General features: G+C 32.9%; 1 protein-coding gene across 3 annotated transcripts; it reads left to right on the forward strand.

The window, feature by feature from the left end:
- The first annotated feature begins 2,603 nt into the window (after positions 1-2,603).
- LOC108483353 (uncharacterized) lies at positions 2,604-9,621 on the forward strand. Of its 3 annotated transcripts, none has more exons than XR_008281580.1 (12): positions 2,604-3,227; positions 3,345-3,479; positions 4,249-4,315; positions 4,441-4,537; positions 4,831-4,927; positions 5,081-5,164; positions 5,344-5,384; positions 5,485-5,550; positions 6,108-6,167; positions 6,314-6,365; positions 6,460-6,734; positions 8,172-9,621. XR_008281580.1 is itself a non-coding variant. In XM_053026971.1 (11 exons), the coding sequence occupies exons 1-11, from the start codon at positions 3,095-3,097 to the stop codon at positions 6,543-6,545; spliced, it is 918 nt and encodes a 305-aa protein (XP_052882931.1). In that variant the 5' UTR covers positions 2,604-3,094; the 3' UTR covers positions 6,546-9,621. The 3 variants fall into 3 exon arrangements, 1 of the variants encoding a protein (XP_052882931.1); XR_008281578.1 differs by having other exon boundaries at positions 9,170-9,621; XM_053026971.1 differs by having other exon boundaries at positions 6,460-9,621.
- The last annotated feature ends 8,344 nt before the right edge of the window (positions 9,622-17,965 follow it).

Raw genomic sequence — 17,965 nt, forward strand, 5'->3', positions numbered from 1 at the left:
GCCTGACACGATTCTTGGTACAACGTGACTAACATAGCTGATCCTCAACTCAATAGTCCGTATTTTTTAAAGTCGACTAAGTGTAATAGCCACCTTATTTGTACCAATTTTTGAGATTTATCGAGCATTAAAATGCCCCCGATTAACCTCAAGATTGATTTTTGGGCGTATTGTTCTTTGACGACGTCGGGTGCGTTGGGAAGATCTTTGAAATTGGTTTTCAATTACTTCATTTTTATCTGGCCACCTTGAAACTTGTTTGGCACCTTTCCCAAAAATGTCTCACAAAGCTCCTCTTTACCGGGAACAAGCGCTAACCTCGTAACGACTGTCCCATCCATCGGTAAATTGAGTTGTAAAGTTACGTCATCAAGTGTGATTGTACACTCGCTACATGGAAGATGGAAAGTGTGTATCTTAGGCCTCCATCTTTCCACCAACGCGCTGATGAGTGTAGGATCGAGTTTGCATCCCCTGAGCATACGAGACACATACAAGAGTTTCGCATCTTGCAAGTAACCACAAATTTTGGTGTGTGGGCTCTTTAACAAGTTATGCATGAACTCCTCCAAAACACGATCATTCGCCTATTTATATCGACAAAATAATAATTTAAAATATTTAAAAAATTAAAAAAACTTTAAATTTAACTTAATTGAAAATAATGAAATTCAAAATTTCGTCTTACCATTATCGCTCGAGCGGCGGAAATGTGTTTGTCGTCGAAATGAATTAGAGAGCTTGCCATTCGTGAAAATTTAATCGATACGAATATACGAAATAATTAAATAAAAATATAGTATTTTTAAACAAAGTGTATAGGAAAATTTTGAACAAAAATTGAGAAATTTGAGAGAATTGAGAGTTGAGAGAGAATAAAGAGAGTTGGATTTGATTGAAAAAAAATGAAAAATGACCTGGTCTTTATAGGAAAAAAAATTGCCGTTGACCCTTTTAAATAATTTTACCGTTGCCAATGTTTAAAAAGCTATTAGGGAAAACGACCGTTAGAGAAAAGCACGACGCGTTTTCACACTCTCTCAAAAAAGGGCCTAAAAGGCCAATTAAAAAAATGACACATAAACCTACATTAACCAAAATTTAATTGCATATTAAATAATTAAAATTTTATAAAAATAAAATTTTTGATTTAATATAAAGATTAGCCTTTGAACTTGACAATTTTTTTAAATTTGACCTCTAAATTTTTTTTAAATCACATTGGTTTCCAAAGTAGGCATCCATTACACAAATTGGTACCTATAATTAACATCGTTAATTTTATTTAACAACTGACTTACTAGTCAAATTAAGATGTGACACGTGGATAAACAATAAAACCACACATGTCTTCCTATTTAATTATTCTAAAAATGAAAAAAACTTTTTTAAGGGAATGTAAAAAAAAACTTAAATTCAATAAAATATGTATAAGTTAAAAAGAGTTAAACAAATATAAAATTATAAAATTCAAAAATTTAATATATAATTAAAAAAGTAAAAATAAAAATAGTTAAAATTTCAAAAATTACAAAAATAAAAATAAAAATAAAAAATATCAATGCAGATCAATATCGATCAACGTTAGTCAATGTCCAATCAACACTTGGTCAACATTGATGAATGCCAGTCAATTTTTGAATTTATTATATTTTCCAAAACTTTAATTATATGTTTTATTTTCTTGAAATTTTCAAATTTGATTTTTCCTTTTCTTTTGAAAACTTAACTATTTTAATTTTCTTTTCTTGAATCATTTATATATTCAAATTTTTTAAATATATATATTTAAAATTTAATTTCTTAAAATAATTAAAGACGAAGACATGTGTTGTTCCTAGGTTATGTTCATGTGTCACCTCATGTTTGGTTATGTCATCTAATTATAAAAATTGACTATATTAACCATTGGACCAATTTATTTAACAGATACTAATCTAATATGATTCAAACATAAGTTTAACGACCAAATGAAAAAATTATCAAATTCAATGGTCAATTTATATATTAAGCCTAAAAATTTATAAACTGATTTAAACATTGAATTTTTTTCTCAATTTTTACTTATTATTAATTTTAAATAATTTGCCATTCAATTTATTTATTTAAATTAATATATCGATGGATTCTTAATTCCATCTATTCGACTCCAAGGCTAATGCTTTTAATAACAAATTTTGTCAGTAAGAGATGATTATGTCACCTGGGTGGAGGATGTTTGTTGGCTGATTGAGCAAAAAGCAGTAGTACACGTGAACTTGTGTATATCCACCAATTTTGTCCATAATTGAAGGAAAATAGAGGATGTTTTTCCTTTTTTTTATTATTTTTTTTACGTATGATTAATATGAATAATATAAAGAATTAAAGAAACTATTTCAAAAAATTCACAACGTGATAAAATTAAAATTTTTAATGTAAAATAGTTTAAATTAAATAATTAATTTTTAAAAAGGATTAAACTTCGAAAAATGCTCATTTCAATCAAGGAGGCCAAAGACCCATGCCTGCATTTAATCCCTGAACGTAATGATCCAATTTTGAATTGACACTGTTCATTGAACAACCCTAGAAAATAAAGTTTGTAATTATATGGCTTGTAATTGGATTTTACTATTTGTTATACCTAGCGGACACCTCATTGTTGCATCTCAAACACTTTGTTCAGAAAGCAGTCTTGGAGAACACCTCTGATGGGTGAAGACACTCCTCTCCCAACAAGCATTAAAACGCTTATTTTTGCAAAGAAATTATTTTACTGCTAAGGACCTTGTGTAGCTTTAACAAGGTTCTAACAGCGACCCAGTCACCAATAGATGGCTTTGATGTTTTGGGTTGAATGGCGCAGGCTTCTAACCCTAAACCCAATGTTTAAATCAGCTCATAGATCTTCACTTTTTTAGTTAGTGGGCTAATCAGTCCTTATTGAAATGGGCTTCGAGTTTCGATTATAGTCTCGGGGGAGAAGAAACGAAGAACACCATAAATGGTTTTTTTTTTCCTTTTTCTTTTTGAAAACCAGAACTGAATTTGGGGAGATTTTGGACTTCAATTCGTGTTTCAAGAGCTGCTGCAATTACCTGATCAAAGCAATATGTTAGCTTGGTCGAAATCTATTGGTCGCTGTACAGTTTCCTTTATCTCCGTTCTGCTTACTCAGTTGGCTCTGTTTTTGGTTCCTCTCTTCTTCTCAGCTTCTCCGATCCTCATTCAACTCACACTTTCAGGTCTATTCTCTCTCTCTCTCTCTCTCTCTCTCTCTCTCTCTCTCTCTCAAACATAGATGAAAGTATTCAAAATTCTTGATTATCTGAAGTTCGATAACACGGTAACTTTTTTTGCAGCTTTAGTTTTGGTTGTAGTTCTGGGATTTGGAGGGTGGTGTAAACGGCTTCTTGGATTCAATGCATCTGCTCCAGCTTTTGTTTTCTGCAGTATATTTTTTATCTGGGGTGTTCATATTGCTATTGTTCGACAAGGTACCTTTTTTGCCTTTTTTTTTTTTTGAATAGTTTCGGCCTACTCCTTTTGGAGTTCCTTTGGATCCGACCATACTTCAACGGGTTGGAATTGTCTCGAGTCAAGTTGGAGTTCTGTCTCCTGATTCTGCAGAGAGACCAAATGCTTGAAGAGATTGCCTCAGACGCGGTTCGCAGAGCGAGAGTTTTTTCGCCGGGAGGTTGCCACCTACGACCACTTGTTGTGCGCGTCCGACCTGGCATGGCGCTACCACTCTGGGAACCCGCGTCCCAAGGGGCACTCGAGCCGAGGCCGGGTGACAAACCTTGGCTCAACCCGGGAAGAATACCGACCTGCTGAGGGGTCTGTTGGCTCTGGATGTACAACACTTTGTAGACTTCTCCGGAAGGCAGCCTTCCCTCAACAGTTTCATATATCTTTCATGCCTTATTTGGTTCATCTAGTCAGTTGTATTATGCTTTATTTGTTTTCATTTCGCTTTTAATATATCTAAAATTTAATATTTAACTTTTAAAGTTTGAACAACCCTAATTATAAATCCCAATTGGTTAGCATCTGTTTTCTTTATTTGAAAGTTTGGATGAAGTTCACCTCACTAGTATATGGTGTTCTTTTGGTAGTTAATAATTTTTTGGATATTTTCCAGTAATCTGATTGTCAGAATGAGAATGGGAAATTAACTTCTTTTGATGCAAGAACCTACTTCTTTTGAGCAGTTTAGCAATTAACTTGTTTCATAACAGCCTATTATTTGCTTTATTTTTGCAGCGATTTCACCTGTTATGGACGTCCTGTTCAATGTAGAGATGATCATGCTCATCATTGGTCTTTTTAGGTTGTTTTTCTTTTCTCTTCAGTCTTTTGCAACATCTATAATTTGGTTAGTCATGTATATAGCTTGTTCTACTAACTTTGTTGGTCATTGTCAAAACATGCTAATGATATTATTTTCACTGGCAGGATTATGCTGAAGGATCCTGGTTTTGTGGTTAGTGAGTCCTTTTCGTTGGGCAAACTCAATGACAATTCTGTTCTTGGTGTTCAAGCTCACAATGAGGTTGTCTGGTTTCATTTTTTGTTGTTCATGTGATGCAAGTCTAGAATTAGAAATAAAAGTAGTAACATGCACTTTGCTGCAAAAAGCTTGAAGTAACTGGTTAGGAGTCTCTAATTTCTTAAAAGTTTCAAAATGTATTCATACCAAGCGAAATCTGAAGTAAATCTTGTTTGAAATGTGCAATACCAGTGACTTATAAAATATGAAAGTTTCGCATCAAGTATGTTCAATATATTGTTTCTAATTTGTTTCGTTTCAAATGTATTGATTTAATCATTTTTTTTTCTTTTCAGAGTTCTCTTTTGCAAATGAGAGCAAGATACTGTAAGAGCTGCCAGACATATGTACAGGGCTTTGACCACCACTGCCCTGCTTTTGGAAACTGTATTGGTATTGGAAATCAATTCTTTAACATTTTTCTTTTGATTTGTTGATGCCATCTTAATCTGCTCTCTTTTGTAAATTATCATTTGGTTTTATGATTGTTCTTATCTAAATATTATCCTCCTTAGTGGTTGATGATGTTTTTCTATCATCATGCAGGTCAGAAGAATTATGTCCTCTTTATGGTACTTCTGGTTGGATTTATTACTGCTGAAATTTCTTACATTGTTTGCTCATCGCAGTGTAAGTTTAAGCTTGACGTTACCTGAACTATTTAATCCACTATCTTTAATTATGATTTACGGAACACAGTGATTCATTTGGATTCTTAACTTGTGCTGCAGTGCTTTCTGATATATTGGAATTTCTTTTGTCTACTTTACTAAAGTTGTTTATATACTTAATTGCATATTTATTTGCAGTTACTTCAAAGTTTCGAGTTTTGGAAGAAAATAGAGTGGAGGTAAGACATTGCTTTAATGGTTTATCTAATATATTCCCATCAGTTATCGTCACTTATGTATTGATGTTTTTCCCCTTTTTCCTGGATGTTTTCGGTCTAGAGCGGTTCCATTTTAGTAATGGCTAGAAGCACATTGCTATTTTGTCTTCTTCAAGTGCTATGGCAGGTTCGTATTGTTTGACTTTGACAATTGTGCTTGTTTCTGGATCCTTTTGGTGTATGCATTGGTATTTATTTCCCTGTTAAACATATAACATCTAGACCTATCAATCTTGATTTGAACTCGAAAATCCTATCTGATTAATTGATTTTGAACTCGGCCCAACCCGATTTGACTATTGAAAGTCAACAAGCCGAACATGTCTAACTTGATCCTGAAAAATATGATCCGAACAAGAAAAGACCTAAACTCAAAATAACCCAATTGTGAAGCTGTTCAAACCCAAAATGAATTGAACCCGAGATGATTTGACTTGAAAAATCTAATAGTAATTACAAATGGCTGGAATTTGAAACAATCTGAACTTGATGTTGACTTGAATCCAAAATGAGCATGAAACTATTTGAACCCAAAATGACTTAAAATTTTAAATTCCAAATTGACCCAACCTAAATTGACTCAATCCAAAACCATCCCAAATCCCAATTCATCTAGTTGAAAGGTCTATATTAAAATTTATAAAAAAAGGGCCTATGTTACATCAGATTTTTTTGTCCATGCAGGGACCATTTTTGATATGGCATGTCTACTGCATATGTTTCAATATCAGAACCGAAGAGTGGGTAAGTTCCCTGCTAGATCAGGGATAAAATATAAAAAAATGGATATATTTTCAAGTACACACTATTAGATATGGTTTAATTAATCTCCATTATACGTAATAAGAGAAAAAAGTGCAAAATGCTGCTGTTCTTTTAATTTTCTTCAGGTAAACTGGAAGAATTATCCTGAGTTCCAACTTAATGCCTCATCTTTATCAGGTGATACATTTTTATAGGGCAATTCTTGTCTCTGGATATCCATATTTTGCACTGTTCTATTCCTTGTAATTTTTGTTCAATCCATTGCATCTAGGAGAGAATTATCAAGAGACAAGTTTTAAAAATCCGCACAATAAAGGAATCCTGCAAAATGTCAAGGAGTTCTTAACATTGAAATGATGGAAGTGTTACTGCCTGTCTTGCTCTTGGTGCCTTCCCAAGTTGTTCTGTATCTTCATTCTTAGCTGCAGTTTTCGTTGGGGACAGGCCTCGCTTCTCAAACAGGGGTGCAAAGTTTCAATATTTGGTTTTGCAGGACATGCCTTTAGAAGGTCATCATTAGTGTGCGACATATTTGGTGCATTTCAGGTACGCGACCTGTATATTGTGGTTAGATATTATCTCTAATTTTGGCCATTGATTGGGAAAAAGTTGAACTGGCAATGCTAACGGCCAACCCAGAAAATATTTCCAAATTAAGGTAGCATAGAGAAAATTATTACAGTTAATTACTGTGAGATAGAATAGTTATCAAAGAAGAAGAATCATGGATTTTATAATTAATAAGGCAGAAACTTAGATTACTATTGCCCTTATGTCATTTTTTTTGGTTTTATGAGAGAGAAATGGGTGAAGGTTAGTTGCCTGCTATAGCTATGGTATTGCCGGTTATTGTCAATAGCCATAATAGCCTTTTAAGATCAAGCCTGCAATAGCCTTGTTGGATATGGCTTGTTGTTGTTGGATATGGTGATAGGGTTCTCCCTTTTTGATAATTTCAAATGTTCATCAAATTTCATAGTAGGAAGTAACATGATTATTGCTGATCTGTTGCCCTAATCTTTTAACATACTATGGTCTATTTGGTTGGTATTTCTTTCTCCCTCCCCTTAATTAGTAGCTCAACCTTTTGTCCATTAACAACTAAGATTACCACCGCAATGTGTAATGAACGTAAATGAGTTGCGAATATGAATATATGGACCGTTGAATATACATACTTGGGGTACATCGATCCAACTAAAGGAATAAGCTTGGTCAATGTTCATGGCTGCCATTTTGATCACATAAAACAATTCAGAAACTGAAGCATTATCCTTGAGGTATCATGTTGGGGCTCACATAGATTGACTAATCTGTTATCTGTATATTTTGTAGACGATGGATTTTGTCTAGCACTAAATTAGAACATTTGCCTACAAGTTCAATCATTTGTTGATTTTAAACTCTGAATTATTGTTGATTTAGACTAGACTATTCGACTTTGTGAAATTGAATTTTGGACTTTTGAAACTTGATTGGAATTTGGGCTAATTTGCTAAAAAAAAATTAAATTAGTTTGGTGGATTTGTCACCATTTAAGTTTTTTATAGATCATTTACTATCATTTTGTCCAACATCAAGACTACAATATTCTGGTAAATTTGACATGCATCATTCATTTAAATCGTCTTCCTTTTCCTTCTAAACTTTCTCAAATCACTCTCTGACATCAGGTTTCAACTTTGTCTTACTCTAACATCTCCTCTCCAGTATAAATAAGTAATTTTATGATGCTTATTCACTAAGGTCTGAGAAAACGGGTGCATGCAAAAAAAAAAAAAAAAAAGGGAAGAAAGAAAAGAAAAAGGAATTAAACAGCAAAAGGTAAGAAATGTAACTTCTGTTTACTTAGTTCAATGATAATTAACAGATAGAGGTTCGATAAGGCTCTATGTGGATAGGATTATGCGATTCACTATATGTGGTTTAAGGTTTAAACAGGTATTCAAATTGTTCTTATTGTTGCCTATTATGGATAATAAGGATCATCAATCTTCATCCTGTGGAGTACGCCCAAAGACCAAGACCAAGATCAGACCAATCATACAATGATTGTAATAATATACTTGTTCATCTAATTTATTAATAAATATATTGTCATTATTGTTTTCTATACTTGTATTAAAATAAATTGGATAAAAATAAAGACTTAAGAATGATATGATCATTCTCATTCTTAGGTGTCCTTTGTAAGTAATATTGCAGAGTTAGACAACAATAATCAATTGAGATTAATATGTGTTTGATTAATGGCAAGCATTGTTATAAATATGTTGTATCAAATCAATGCATGAATATATGTTAGAGAATAATATATAAAACTAACCCACCATGAGAATGCTTTTTGGATTATTATGTAATAGTCATTGCATTTCTCAAATTGGTAATTCTATGTATGATCCTTACACTTGATATCTTTATTGTCTCAACATCGTAAGTCGTATGTTTTGACACAAGATGGTTGTACTACAAATATTGATGTTAAGTATACTACAATCTGTGTAGTGGAATGTAAGTGATCAAATGAATGATCATGCTCAAATGAGTTGATATGAGATATCACTTACTTTTTTGAGGTTTGTTTTTTGCCCCCTCTGGGAATGATCCTTATTTATTTATAAGATTGATGTGACATACTAGGGAGGTAATTAGGTGACTATGGAAAATTTGTTAACTGTAAGGAATGTTTTTTGATATTGTCCTTTGGGACAGAGCCCTAATTGATATTGGGCAATCGATATTAGAAACAGGGCGAACCCAGATAATGTGTTACCCTTGGAGCTCGCATGACCTCATGGTGCTATTTATGATTTGGGGTTGATTCTATTAGGAGAAAAGTAGGAGTATAAATTTTTTTTTGTATTCTTATTGTAAGTTGCGGCCTCGCAAATGGTATTTCCTATCTCTCAGTGATCAGGAAGGTTCTGCGAGCTCTAATGTGATTACTAATGATGTTGATAGTAACCTTGTTACTGATACAGGCATTGCTTCTACGAGCTCATCGGAAGACATTGACTCTCTTATGCAAGATCTGCGAGGAAGAAATGATTCTGCTACTCCTCGCGAGGATGGTGATGCAGCTAAAAAGAAGCAGATGGTGGTTGAAAGTCTTGAGTGTAGAAGATAGAAGTGATGATGAAATGAGACTAAGGGAAGCTCGCTGCTAAAAGGGAAGGATAATGCGACACAAGGACAAAAAGAAATCGGGCATCCTCTTGTTCCTTCTGTCCCTGTTCCAAGTTCCTTGCAGGGGCAACTAGTTGCTAGGTCCACCTTAAGTTCAGTTCGCAGTGTGTAACGTATTGCTCATGGTTGTTCGTCAAAATTTAAGTCCTCTGATGGCGAAGTGAATACCTTTTTTGTTTGGCGTGATCAGCTTAATGTGGAATGTTACCCTTTTTCTCCCAATGAAGTAATGTGGAAGTGGGAAGAACGTATTCCTCGATAGATAGGGAAAATCATTTGTAATCACGTTAGAGCTCACAGAAACTTCCTGATCACTGATAGATAGAGAAGACCATTTGCGAGGTCGCAACCTATAATAAGAATATAAAAAAAAAAATTGACTCCATTTCTCCTAACGGAATCAACCCCAAATCATTAATAGCACCATGGGACCATGTGAGCTTCAAGGGTAACACATTATCTGGGTTCGCCTCGTTTCTAACATCGATTGCCTGATATCCATTAGGGCTCTGTCCCGAAGACAATATCGGAAAACATTCCTTGCGGTTAACAAAATTTCCAACATCAAGACGCGACCCCTACACAGCCTGTCGTATTGAGTAACCGCAAGACTACGGTCAAAAGGTTGATGTTGTACACAAATATCAATACTTGGAGGAGACCATTTTATGGGGAAATCAAAGTTATCCCCCAGACTTCTTTTTTACCCTTATATACTTACAATGGTTAATCCTAAGGTTTGACGATCCTGAGAGCAAAAATGCAACCTTCCCATTGAATTTTCTTTTTTTTTTTTTGATGAATAAACACAAACCAACTATATTAAGCTATCATAATCGAAAATTTTGTTGTTTTATCACCCCCAAGAGCAGCTACGAGCTCCTCTGGGATGTCGTCAATCACCTGCAAAAACACATAATAGGGGAGGCTCATCCTGTAGACAACAATCATGAAAATAAGCAACCAATGTCCACTAAGAGAAGCCAACGAGCTGTCTCAGTGTGATTCCATACTCTTGAAGAACTGTGCAAAAGAAAGGATGAAGATGAAAACCCGCCTCTAACAGATGTAAAGGCAATAGGAAACCCTCTTCAATATCAATTAACATTTTGTCCCCTTCAACAACCCGCCTCTAACAGAGGAAGGATCGTTGTTCAGATCACTTTTTGCCATCAATGTTTTTTGTTCAGACCGATTAAGGCCTACTTTTGTACCCTTTTTTCAACCCGGTTTCTTTCTTCGCACATAAATCCATGGGTTGGGATCATTAAAATATTCTTTTAACTACGCAACAGGGTGTATCGATGTTTCAACACACCCATTACAATTTACAAGCTCAAAAATTCAATTCAAGGGATACACTTTTTTATATTTGAATGGAGGGTTACTTATGAAGGCTTAACCTTTTTACTTGCACTTGAGTATAGAGCTAATGTTATGCAAATGCATTGTGTATGAGGAGAAATTTTTAGAACTTTTAATAAACCAATAAAATGGGAAAAAAACTTCTTTTATTAATCCTTTTAAAAAAATGCTGAAATAAAAGAAAATAAAAAAATGATTGGTTAGAAAATACAAATGAATACATAAGAAAAGAAAGAAATTAAAAGAAATTAAAAATTTTATTTATATTTAAAAATGAAGGGATTATAAACAAATATCGATCAAATAAATAGTTCAAAATTTTTTACATGCATTCAACATATGTTTTAACTAAAATAAATAGGTTCGAGATTTTTGCCAAGGTTTTTTCAGCCTTCTCAATTATTTAATCTTACAAGTTAAATTCATTTTCTCAAAAATGAGTTGAGTTTCGAGATTTCTGTGAGGTTGTTTCAGCATTTTCAATTATTTAATTTTAAAACTTGAATCTCTTTTTTGAAAAAACTATAAGAGAGCTTCGAGATTTCTGTCGAGGTCGTTTTAGCATTTTTAATTATTTATTTAGAACTCAAATCTCTTTTTTGAAAAAATATAAGAAAGTTTCCTATCAATCATGTTTCTAGTTTTCCCATCAAACAAATCGTATTTGAAATGTGAACTAAATCTTGTTTGGAATGTGCAATGTTAATAATTCAAAATGATTTGAATAAGTAATCTAAAATGTCACGAACTCGAGATGACCTAACTTGAAAAACGTAAATTCAAGATGATCAAAACCCAAACTTGAAATTGATTTGATTTAATCTAATTGAACCATGTAAATAACTAGTCTATATTTACATCAGATTTTTGTGCCACGCAGGGGCTGTTTTTGATGTCATGTCCGTTGCATGTTTCAATATCAGCACCGAAGAGTGGGTAAGTTCCTTGCTTAGACGAGGGATAAAATTAAAGAAAAAAAAGGATATATTTTCAAGTACACATTGGTAGAAATACTTTATTTAATCTGCAATATACGTAATAAGAGGAAAAATGCGAAATGTTGCTGTTCCAACTTAATGCTTCATCTTTACCAGGTGATACATTTTATAGAACAATTATTATTTCTGGATATTTATATTTGCTAATGTTCTATTCCTTGTAATTTTTGTTCTGTTGGCTGCATTTAGGAGAGAATCGTCATGAGATACAGTTTAAAAAACCGTATCACAAAGGAATCCTGCACGGTGTCAAAGTGTTCGTAACGTTGAAATGATGGCCCGTCTTGCTCCTAGTGCATTCCCTAGTTGTTTTGTCTCGTGCTTAGCTGCAGTTTTCGTTAGGGAAAGTCCTCAAGGTTCGATTTTCGGTTTTGCAGGACGTGCCTTTAGAAGGTTATGATTATAGAATGCGATATTTGGTGCAGTACAGGTACGCGACCCGTATATTGCGGTTAGATATTGTCTCTAATCTTGGCTATTGATAGGGAAAAAGCTGAACTGGCAATGCTATAGTTAATTATCATGAGACACTATAGTCATTAAAGAGGAAACAAGGATTTTATTGTAGTAACCATTTTTTGGAAAGGATTTTGAAAATGGAAACGAAGAACTGGAGTCGCCACCGATCCTTTTTGATGAGGTGTGATCGGGTCATCTTAAATTAATCATTTTAATAAAAGTTAAGATTTACTAAAATAATAATTTTTGGTCTACGAAAATCAGAAAATGAGTTCGGGAGTCGGTTACGCACGAGGAAGGATTAGCACCCTCGTAACGCCCAAAATTGGTACCTAGTTGATTAATTAGTGTCTTTGTTGTTGAAAATCTGAAAACTTGAAAGACTTTGAAATACGATCCTTTTTTTGCAAAAAATGCTCATATGTTAAAGACCTTCTTGTTTCGAAGTAATAAAACACCTTGTCCAGTAAGTTAGGACACGGCATCTCGAACTTTGAGAACAAGCTTGCTTTTTATTTAAAATTAACGTGTTTTAAGGGATATTCGGTTAGTTAGGGTGAACGAGGAAAATCGAAACCCAGTGAGTTAGGGTATGTTTCCTCGAATATCCGAACACCAAATATCGCATTTATTTGCGAAAAATCTTATTTCGAAGTAACAAAATGTCATACCCGGTAAGTTAGAGCACCACACCTCGCATCCCCGAAAATAAGCATTTTTAAAATTCGTATTGTGATTTAAAAGAATATTCCGTGATTTAGGTTAAAAGAGAAAAATCGAAGCCCAGTAAGTTAGGGCACGATTGTCTCGAGTTACCAAATACGGAGTATTTACTTTTATGAAAGAATTATTTTGGGTTAAGGCATCGGGAAAAACATAATGTGATTTATAGTAAATCATTAAAGTAAATTATGGTGCTAATACGTAATAATAAGTGCGATAGTGTTTAACATAATAATACGAGCAATTATGAAAGGTGAAATAATAGCAAGGTTAGTAAACAAACGCATGAGGAAAATGAGATGATCGAATACATAGGCAAATAAATAAACAAAATAAATAAATAAAACATGGCAAAATAAAATGACAGTGATAACGAAAACGATAATAATAGGAATAACATAAGTAATAATAGTAAGAATGTAAACATGAAACGGTAAGGAACATACATATATGTATAATACAAGATTAAAAGGATATATAAGATATTTGTTGAAAACAGTAATAATATATATAAAAATGATGATGATATATAAATGTATACTTGTATGTATTAAAATATACGTAATAATAGAAAGAAAAATATATATGTAGTATTAAAATATATATACATAATATATATATATATATATATATAAAGGTATAATTTTAAAATGTATATACATGATATATATGAAAATATATACATAATATAGTTATTAAAAATATATATATACAACATGTATGGTATTAATAATAGTATTAAAACATAATACATACATATAAGATCGCCTAGAAAAAGAAAAAAAATGCTAATGCTAATAACAGTAATAATAAAATAAATAATAGAGATAGTATAATGATGGAAATATAAATAGGTAAGAAATATAATAGATGAATAATAAGGAAATGAAAACAATAATAATCAAAATACAATGGTAATAGTAATTACAAAGATGATGATAATAATAACATTAAAGTATAGTAAACAATAATACTATATATAAATATATGTATATACGTATGTAGTAAAAATACACATTACTATATAATAATAATAATAATAATAATAATAATAATAATAAAGAAATGCAAAAAGCAAATGTAATAAAATATTAAATTAAAGTAATAAAAAACAATACCATATGTAGGTGTATATATATATATATATATATATATACACTAATATATAATAATAGTAATAATAATAAAGTAGTAAAAATGTAACTATAATAGTAAAATATAACAAGTAGTAGTAAAAGAAAATAATAAAATTATCTAACTTAATAATAGAGGAGCTAAATAACTAAACTAGGGACTAAATTGAGTGTAGAACGAAAGTTCAAGGCCAATTTGAAATAAAAATAAAAAGAGAAGGCTGAATAAAACACGCGAGATAAATGGAGGGACCAATTTCGCTATTATACCTTATCCCTAAAACGATGCCGTTCCATCAACTATGCCTCAAATGGTTAGAGGATCAAATTAAAAAAAGATTAAGATTACAAGGCAAAATTAAGAAATAAAAAAACTGGATTAAAACATGACAGAAATGCGGAAGGATCACGCAAGCAATTATCCCAGTAGCAGCAAAACACGCAGATCCTCAGGCGTCGGGTCGGGTCGCGCACGGGTCACGTGAAACGGCGTCGTTTTGGTGCTGTGAGTTAAGGCCCAAAACGGCGCCGTATTATGCCATTATATAAACCCAAAATTTTTTAAAGACATGCATTTTTTGCTGTTTCAGAAAAAAAAAGGGGAAGAGTTCTTCCCTTCCCTCTGGGAAAACCCCAGATTCCGGCCAAGAGTGCCACCACGCGCTCCCGCCGTCACCGATTCGCCACCGTCGCCGACCACCGCAAAGGTATATATATTTTTTCCTTTTTGTTTTCTATTATTATTTTTGTTTACAATATATGTATATATGCAAATAAAAGGGCGTGAAAATAGAAAAGAAAGAAAAAAGAAATAAATCGAAAGAAAATGAAATCACCTTTGTTTTTCTGATTTTTGATTCTATGTTTTCGTTTCTTCTTTTAATGTTTTTCTCTTGATTGGATACTTTATGCCTTTGACTCACTGATTTTGTGTTTTAAAATCAAATGCTTCTTTTTATTTCTCACCAAAAAATCGAATGCTTTTTACAATTTCGTTTTGATTTATATATTTGTGCACACTGCTCCTTTTTGCTTTCTGTCTTCTCTTGTTTAATGCTTGCAGGTGAATGGCGGTGGACTTGACCTGTCGGTGGGAGCAGAGGCGGTGGTGGATGGGACAGGGAGCAAGTGGCTAAAGCAGCTTAGGGTTTTCTTAGCTTTTTTCTTTTGTTTTGTGTTTGGGTGGGGCTAGGGTTTTGATTTGTTTGGGCTAAGGATTTTGGTTTAAGCTGGGTATTGGGCTTCGGGTTATTTTAGTTTTGGGCCCAAAATTGGGCTGTACATTTATAATTAGTAGGATGGAAACCCGGGTTGCTATATATTGCCTGCTTGAGTCATTTCTATTTTTCCTTTTTCGTGAGAGTGACATGGGTGAATACAAGTTGCCTGCTATAGCTAGGCTATTACCAGTTATCGTCAATAGCCATGATAACCTTTTAAGATCGAATCTGGCAAAGATATGGTTATAGGGTTCATTGGTTACGTGAGTATTCATGGTCCATTTCCTCACTCTTTTAACACACGACTGGTCTACATTCTCGGTTTGTGCCAACACCCTCCTCTAAATTAGTCAGGTTCTTCCTTTCCTCCATTAACAGCTAAGATTAGCGTCTCAATATCTAATGACCGTAAATGAGTCACGTATATGAATATATGGACCACTAATATACGGACATGGGGTATGCTTGGTCAATGTTCATGGCTGCCATTTTATACGCATAAATCAATACAGAAACTGAAGCATTCTCCTTGAGGTACCATGTTGGGGCTCACATAGATTGACCAATCTATTATCTGTACATTTTGTATTCACGGAACTCTTCATTGAAACAAATATTTGTTCAATGAAAACTTGTCTTAATGTTATTAGCAGAATTTCTTAGACAATTTTTTCCCTTTTTCCTGCCCAAAATTTCCATATTGACTATGAAAAGAAGCATCAATGGTGGTTGCTAATATCTTGTTCAGCTTTAAGCTTCATCTTTGTGTAATTTTGTGTATATACAGAAGCTGAAATTAACATGCATTTGGGACCTTCCCCAAGACAAAACAAAAGACAGTGCTTTTCCATGCCAACAACCTCTTGATCTTAGAGGCATGAAAAAACAATTATTTTGGTTGCTGTCTCTTCAAAGTAAAGCTATTTGGGGGGCAAGAAAAATGCCAACAACAGCCACCTATGTTGGAAAACTTTGCAAAAAAATATGTCGGAAGTGGAAAACCAAACATTAATGTTTACACCAATCAAGTAAGTCAGATTAGTTTTGGATGGAGATAAGTAAGAGGTTAATCCAGATGATTATGCTTTGGGTCCAATATTTATTTATTTATTTTAGATTGCGGTTGGTTTTATTTTACCCTGAGTACTATTGGCTGTTCAAGGTTGGAGTTTTTCCAGTTAGATCATTGTATATTCGAATTATTTTGGGTTCTGGTCGTATGAGTAGATTTGATTAATTGATATAGGGGTCAGTTTGGGTTTAAAATAAATTTTTTGGTCACTGCGGTTTTGTTACTTCTATTTTTGAGTCAATTTTAGGTTTAGATTATTTCGAGTTTGAGCAATTCTAAATTAATGTTATTTGTGTTTTTTGAGTTGGGTCAAAATGAGTTCGTATCATTTTAAGTTTAGATCATTTTAAGTATAGATATTAACTTTTTATGATTAAATTGAGTAGAGTTGGATTTGAATTCGCATTGATAGAGTTGAATTTTTTTATTCTGAGTCATATGGGGTACTAAACATTAATGTAAAACAAATGAAAATTAGTAAAAATATGATAACCAAAGATGCTTAATCGTGTACGAAACAAACTTCTTATTCATATGATTCAGCAGACAACACAACAAAAACAAACTATGTCACTCTTTATAGTCTCCTCTTTATCCTTCAAGCTTGGAATCCAATTGATGGCTACTTTTAAGATCCCCATTCGTACTGGAACAGAAGGTCAAAATTTGATTTTAGTCTTTCTATTATGTTCAAAATTTAAATTTAATCCCTATATTTTAGTTTATCATAGTTTAGTCCTATTATCATTAGTTAATCCAAATAGATAACACATTTTGGTAAAAACACTGACTCTAATTTTTCTTAAAAACAGTATTTTCAACTCAATTACGCAGACATATATATTTTTGGTTTATTGGAAGGGTGTTTTAAGAAAACTTTATATTAGTACTAATAATTAACATTATAAAATTAAAAGGTTAAACAATGAATAATTAAAGTATAAGGATTAAATTTTTAAATTCAAATATAATTGAGATACCAAAATCATAATTTGGCTGAGAATAGAAATGCTGGCCCCATCCAGTTCCGTCCAAGCCATACCAGCTGCTTCAAAAATTCATGCATGGTTTCCAACTAAAAACTTCAACTTGACACCCTAATCATCTTTCTCATTGATTAAATATATAGAAATTAAAAGCTGAGTATATTCTCAACCAATGAAATTCAAAAGCGTTAACCATTAACATACAGGAACGTGGAATCTTAGCCTAAAGATCCCCAACAATATCTGCAACTTGCTCCATAAGCGAACAAGTCGCACCAACATATCAACACTTGTATATATTAGAACGAAACTCTTCTGTAGCTGATAGTTATGTTGAGGGTTGATTAAACTTAACCGCGAGGTTAGGTCGTATTCGATTATATGGGTAAAGTTCTTCTAACGTTATTTTCTTCATTTACAAAACTCGAATTTAAAAATTTATTTAAAAAAGTATTAAACTTCTTACAATTAGACCAACGAATAATATTAAAATCTATAAATGATACTCTCAATTTTGTCAAAGGTGATAATCACAAAGCTTAAAAGAATTCCTCTTACTCACTGTTGCTTGAATAAACCGTTCACTTGTAATGGGACCCCACGATGATACTCCTTGGTTTTCAGGTGGAAAACAA

The sequence above is a fragment of the Gossypium arboreum genome, chromosome 1 (assembly GCF_025698485.1).
Source record: "Gossypium arboreum isolate Shixiya-1 chromosome 1, ASM2569848v2, whole genome shotgun sequence".
NCBI classification, from domain to species: domain Eukaryota; kingdom Viridiplantae; phylum Streptophyta; class Magnoliopsida; order Malvales; family Malvaceae; genus Gossypium; species Gossypium arboreum.

What these genes read in the sequence shown, in the direction of transcription:
- LOC108483353 (XM_053026971.1), top strand. Translation starts at nt 3,095, where the DNA reads ATGTTAGCTTGGTCGAAATCTATTGGTCGCTGTACAGTTTCCTTTATC. An exon ending in CTCATCATTGGTCTTTTTAG is followed by an intron (nt 4,316 to 4,440) that starts GTTGTTTTTCTT and finishes TTTCACTGGCAG; the next exon opens with GATTATGCTGAAGGATCCTG. An exon ending in GTGTTCAAGCTCACAATGAG is followed by an intron (nt 4,538 to 4,830) that starts GTTGTCTGGTTT and finishes TTTTCTTTTCAG; the next exon opens with AGTTCTCTTTTGCAAATGAG.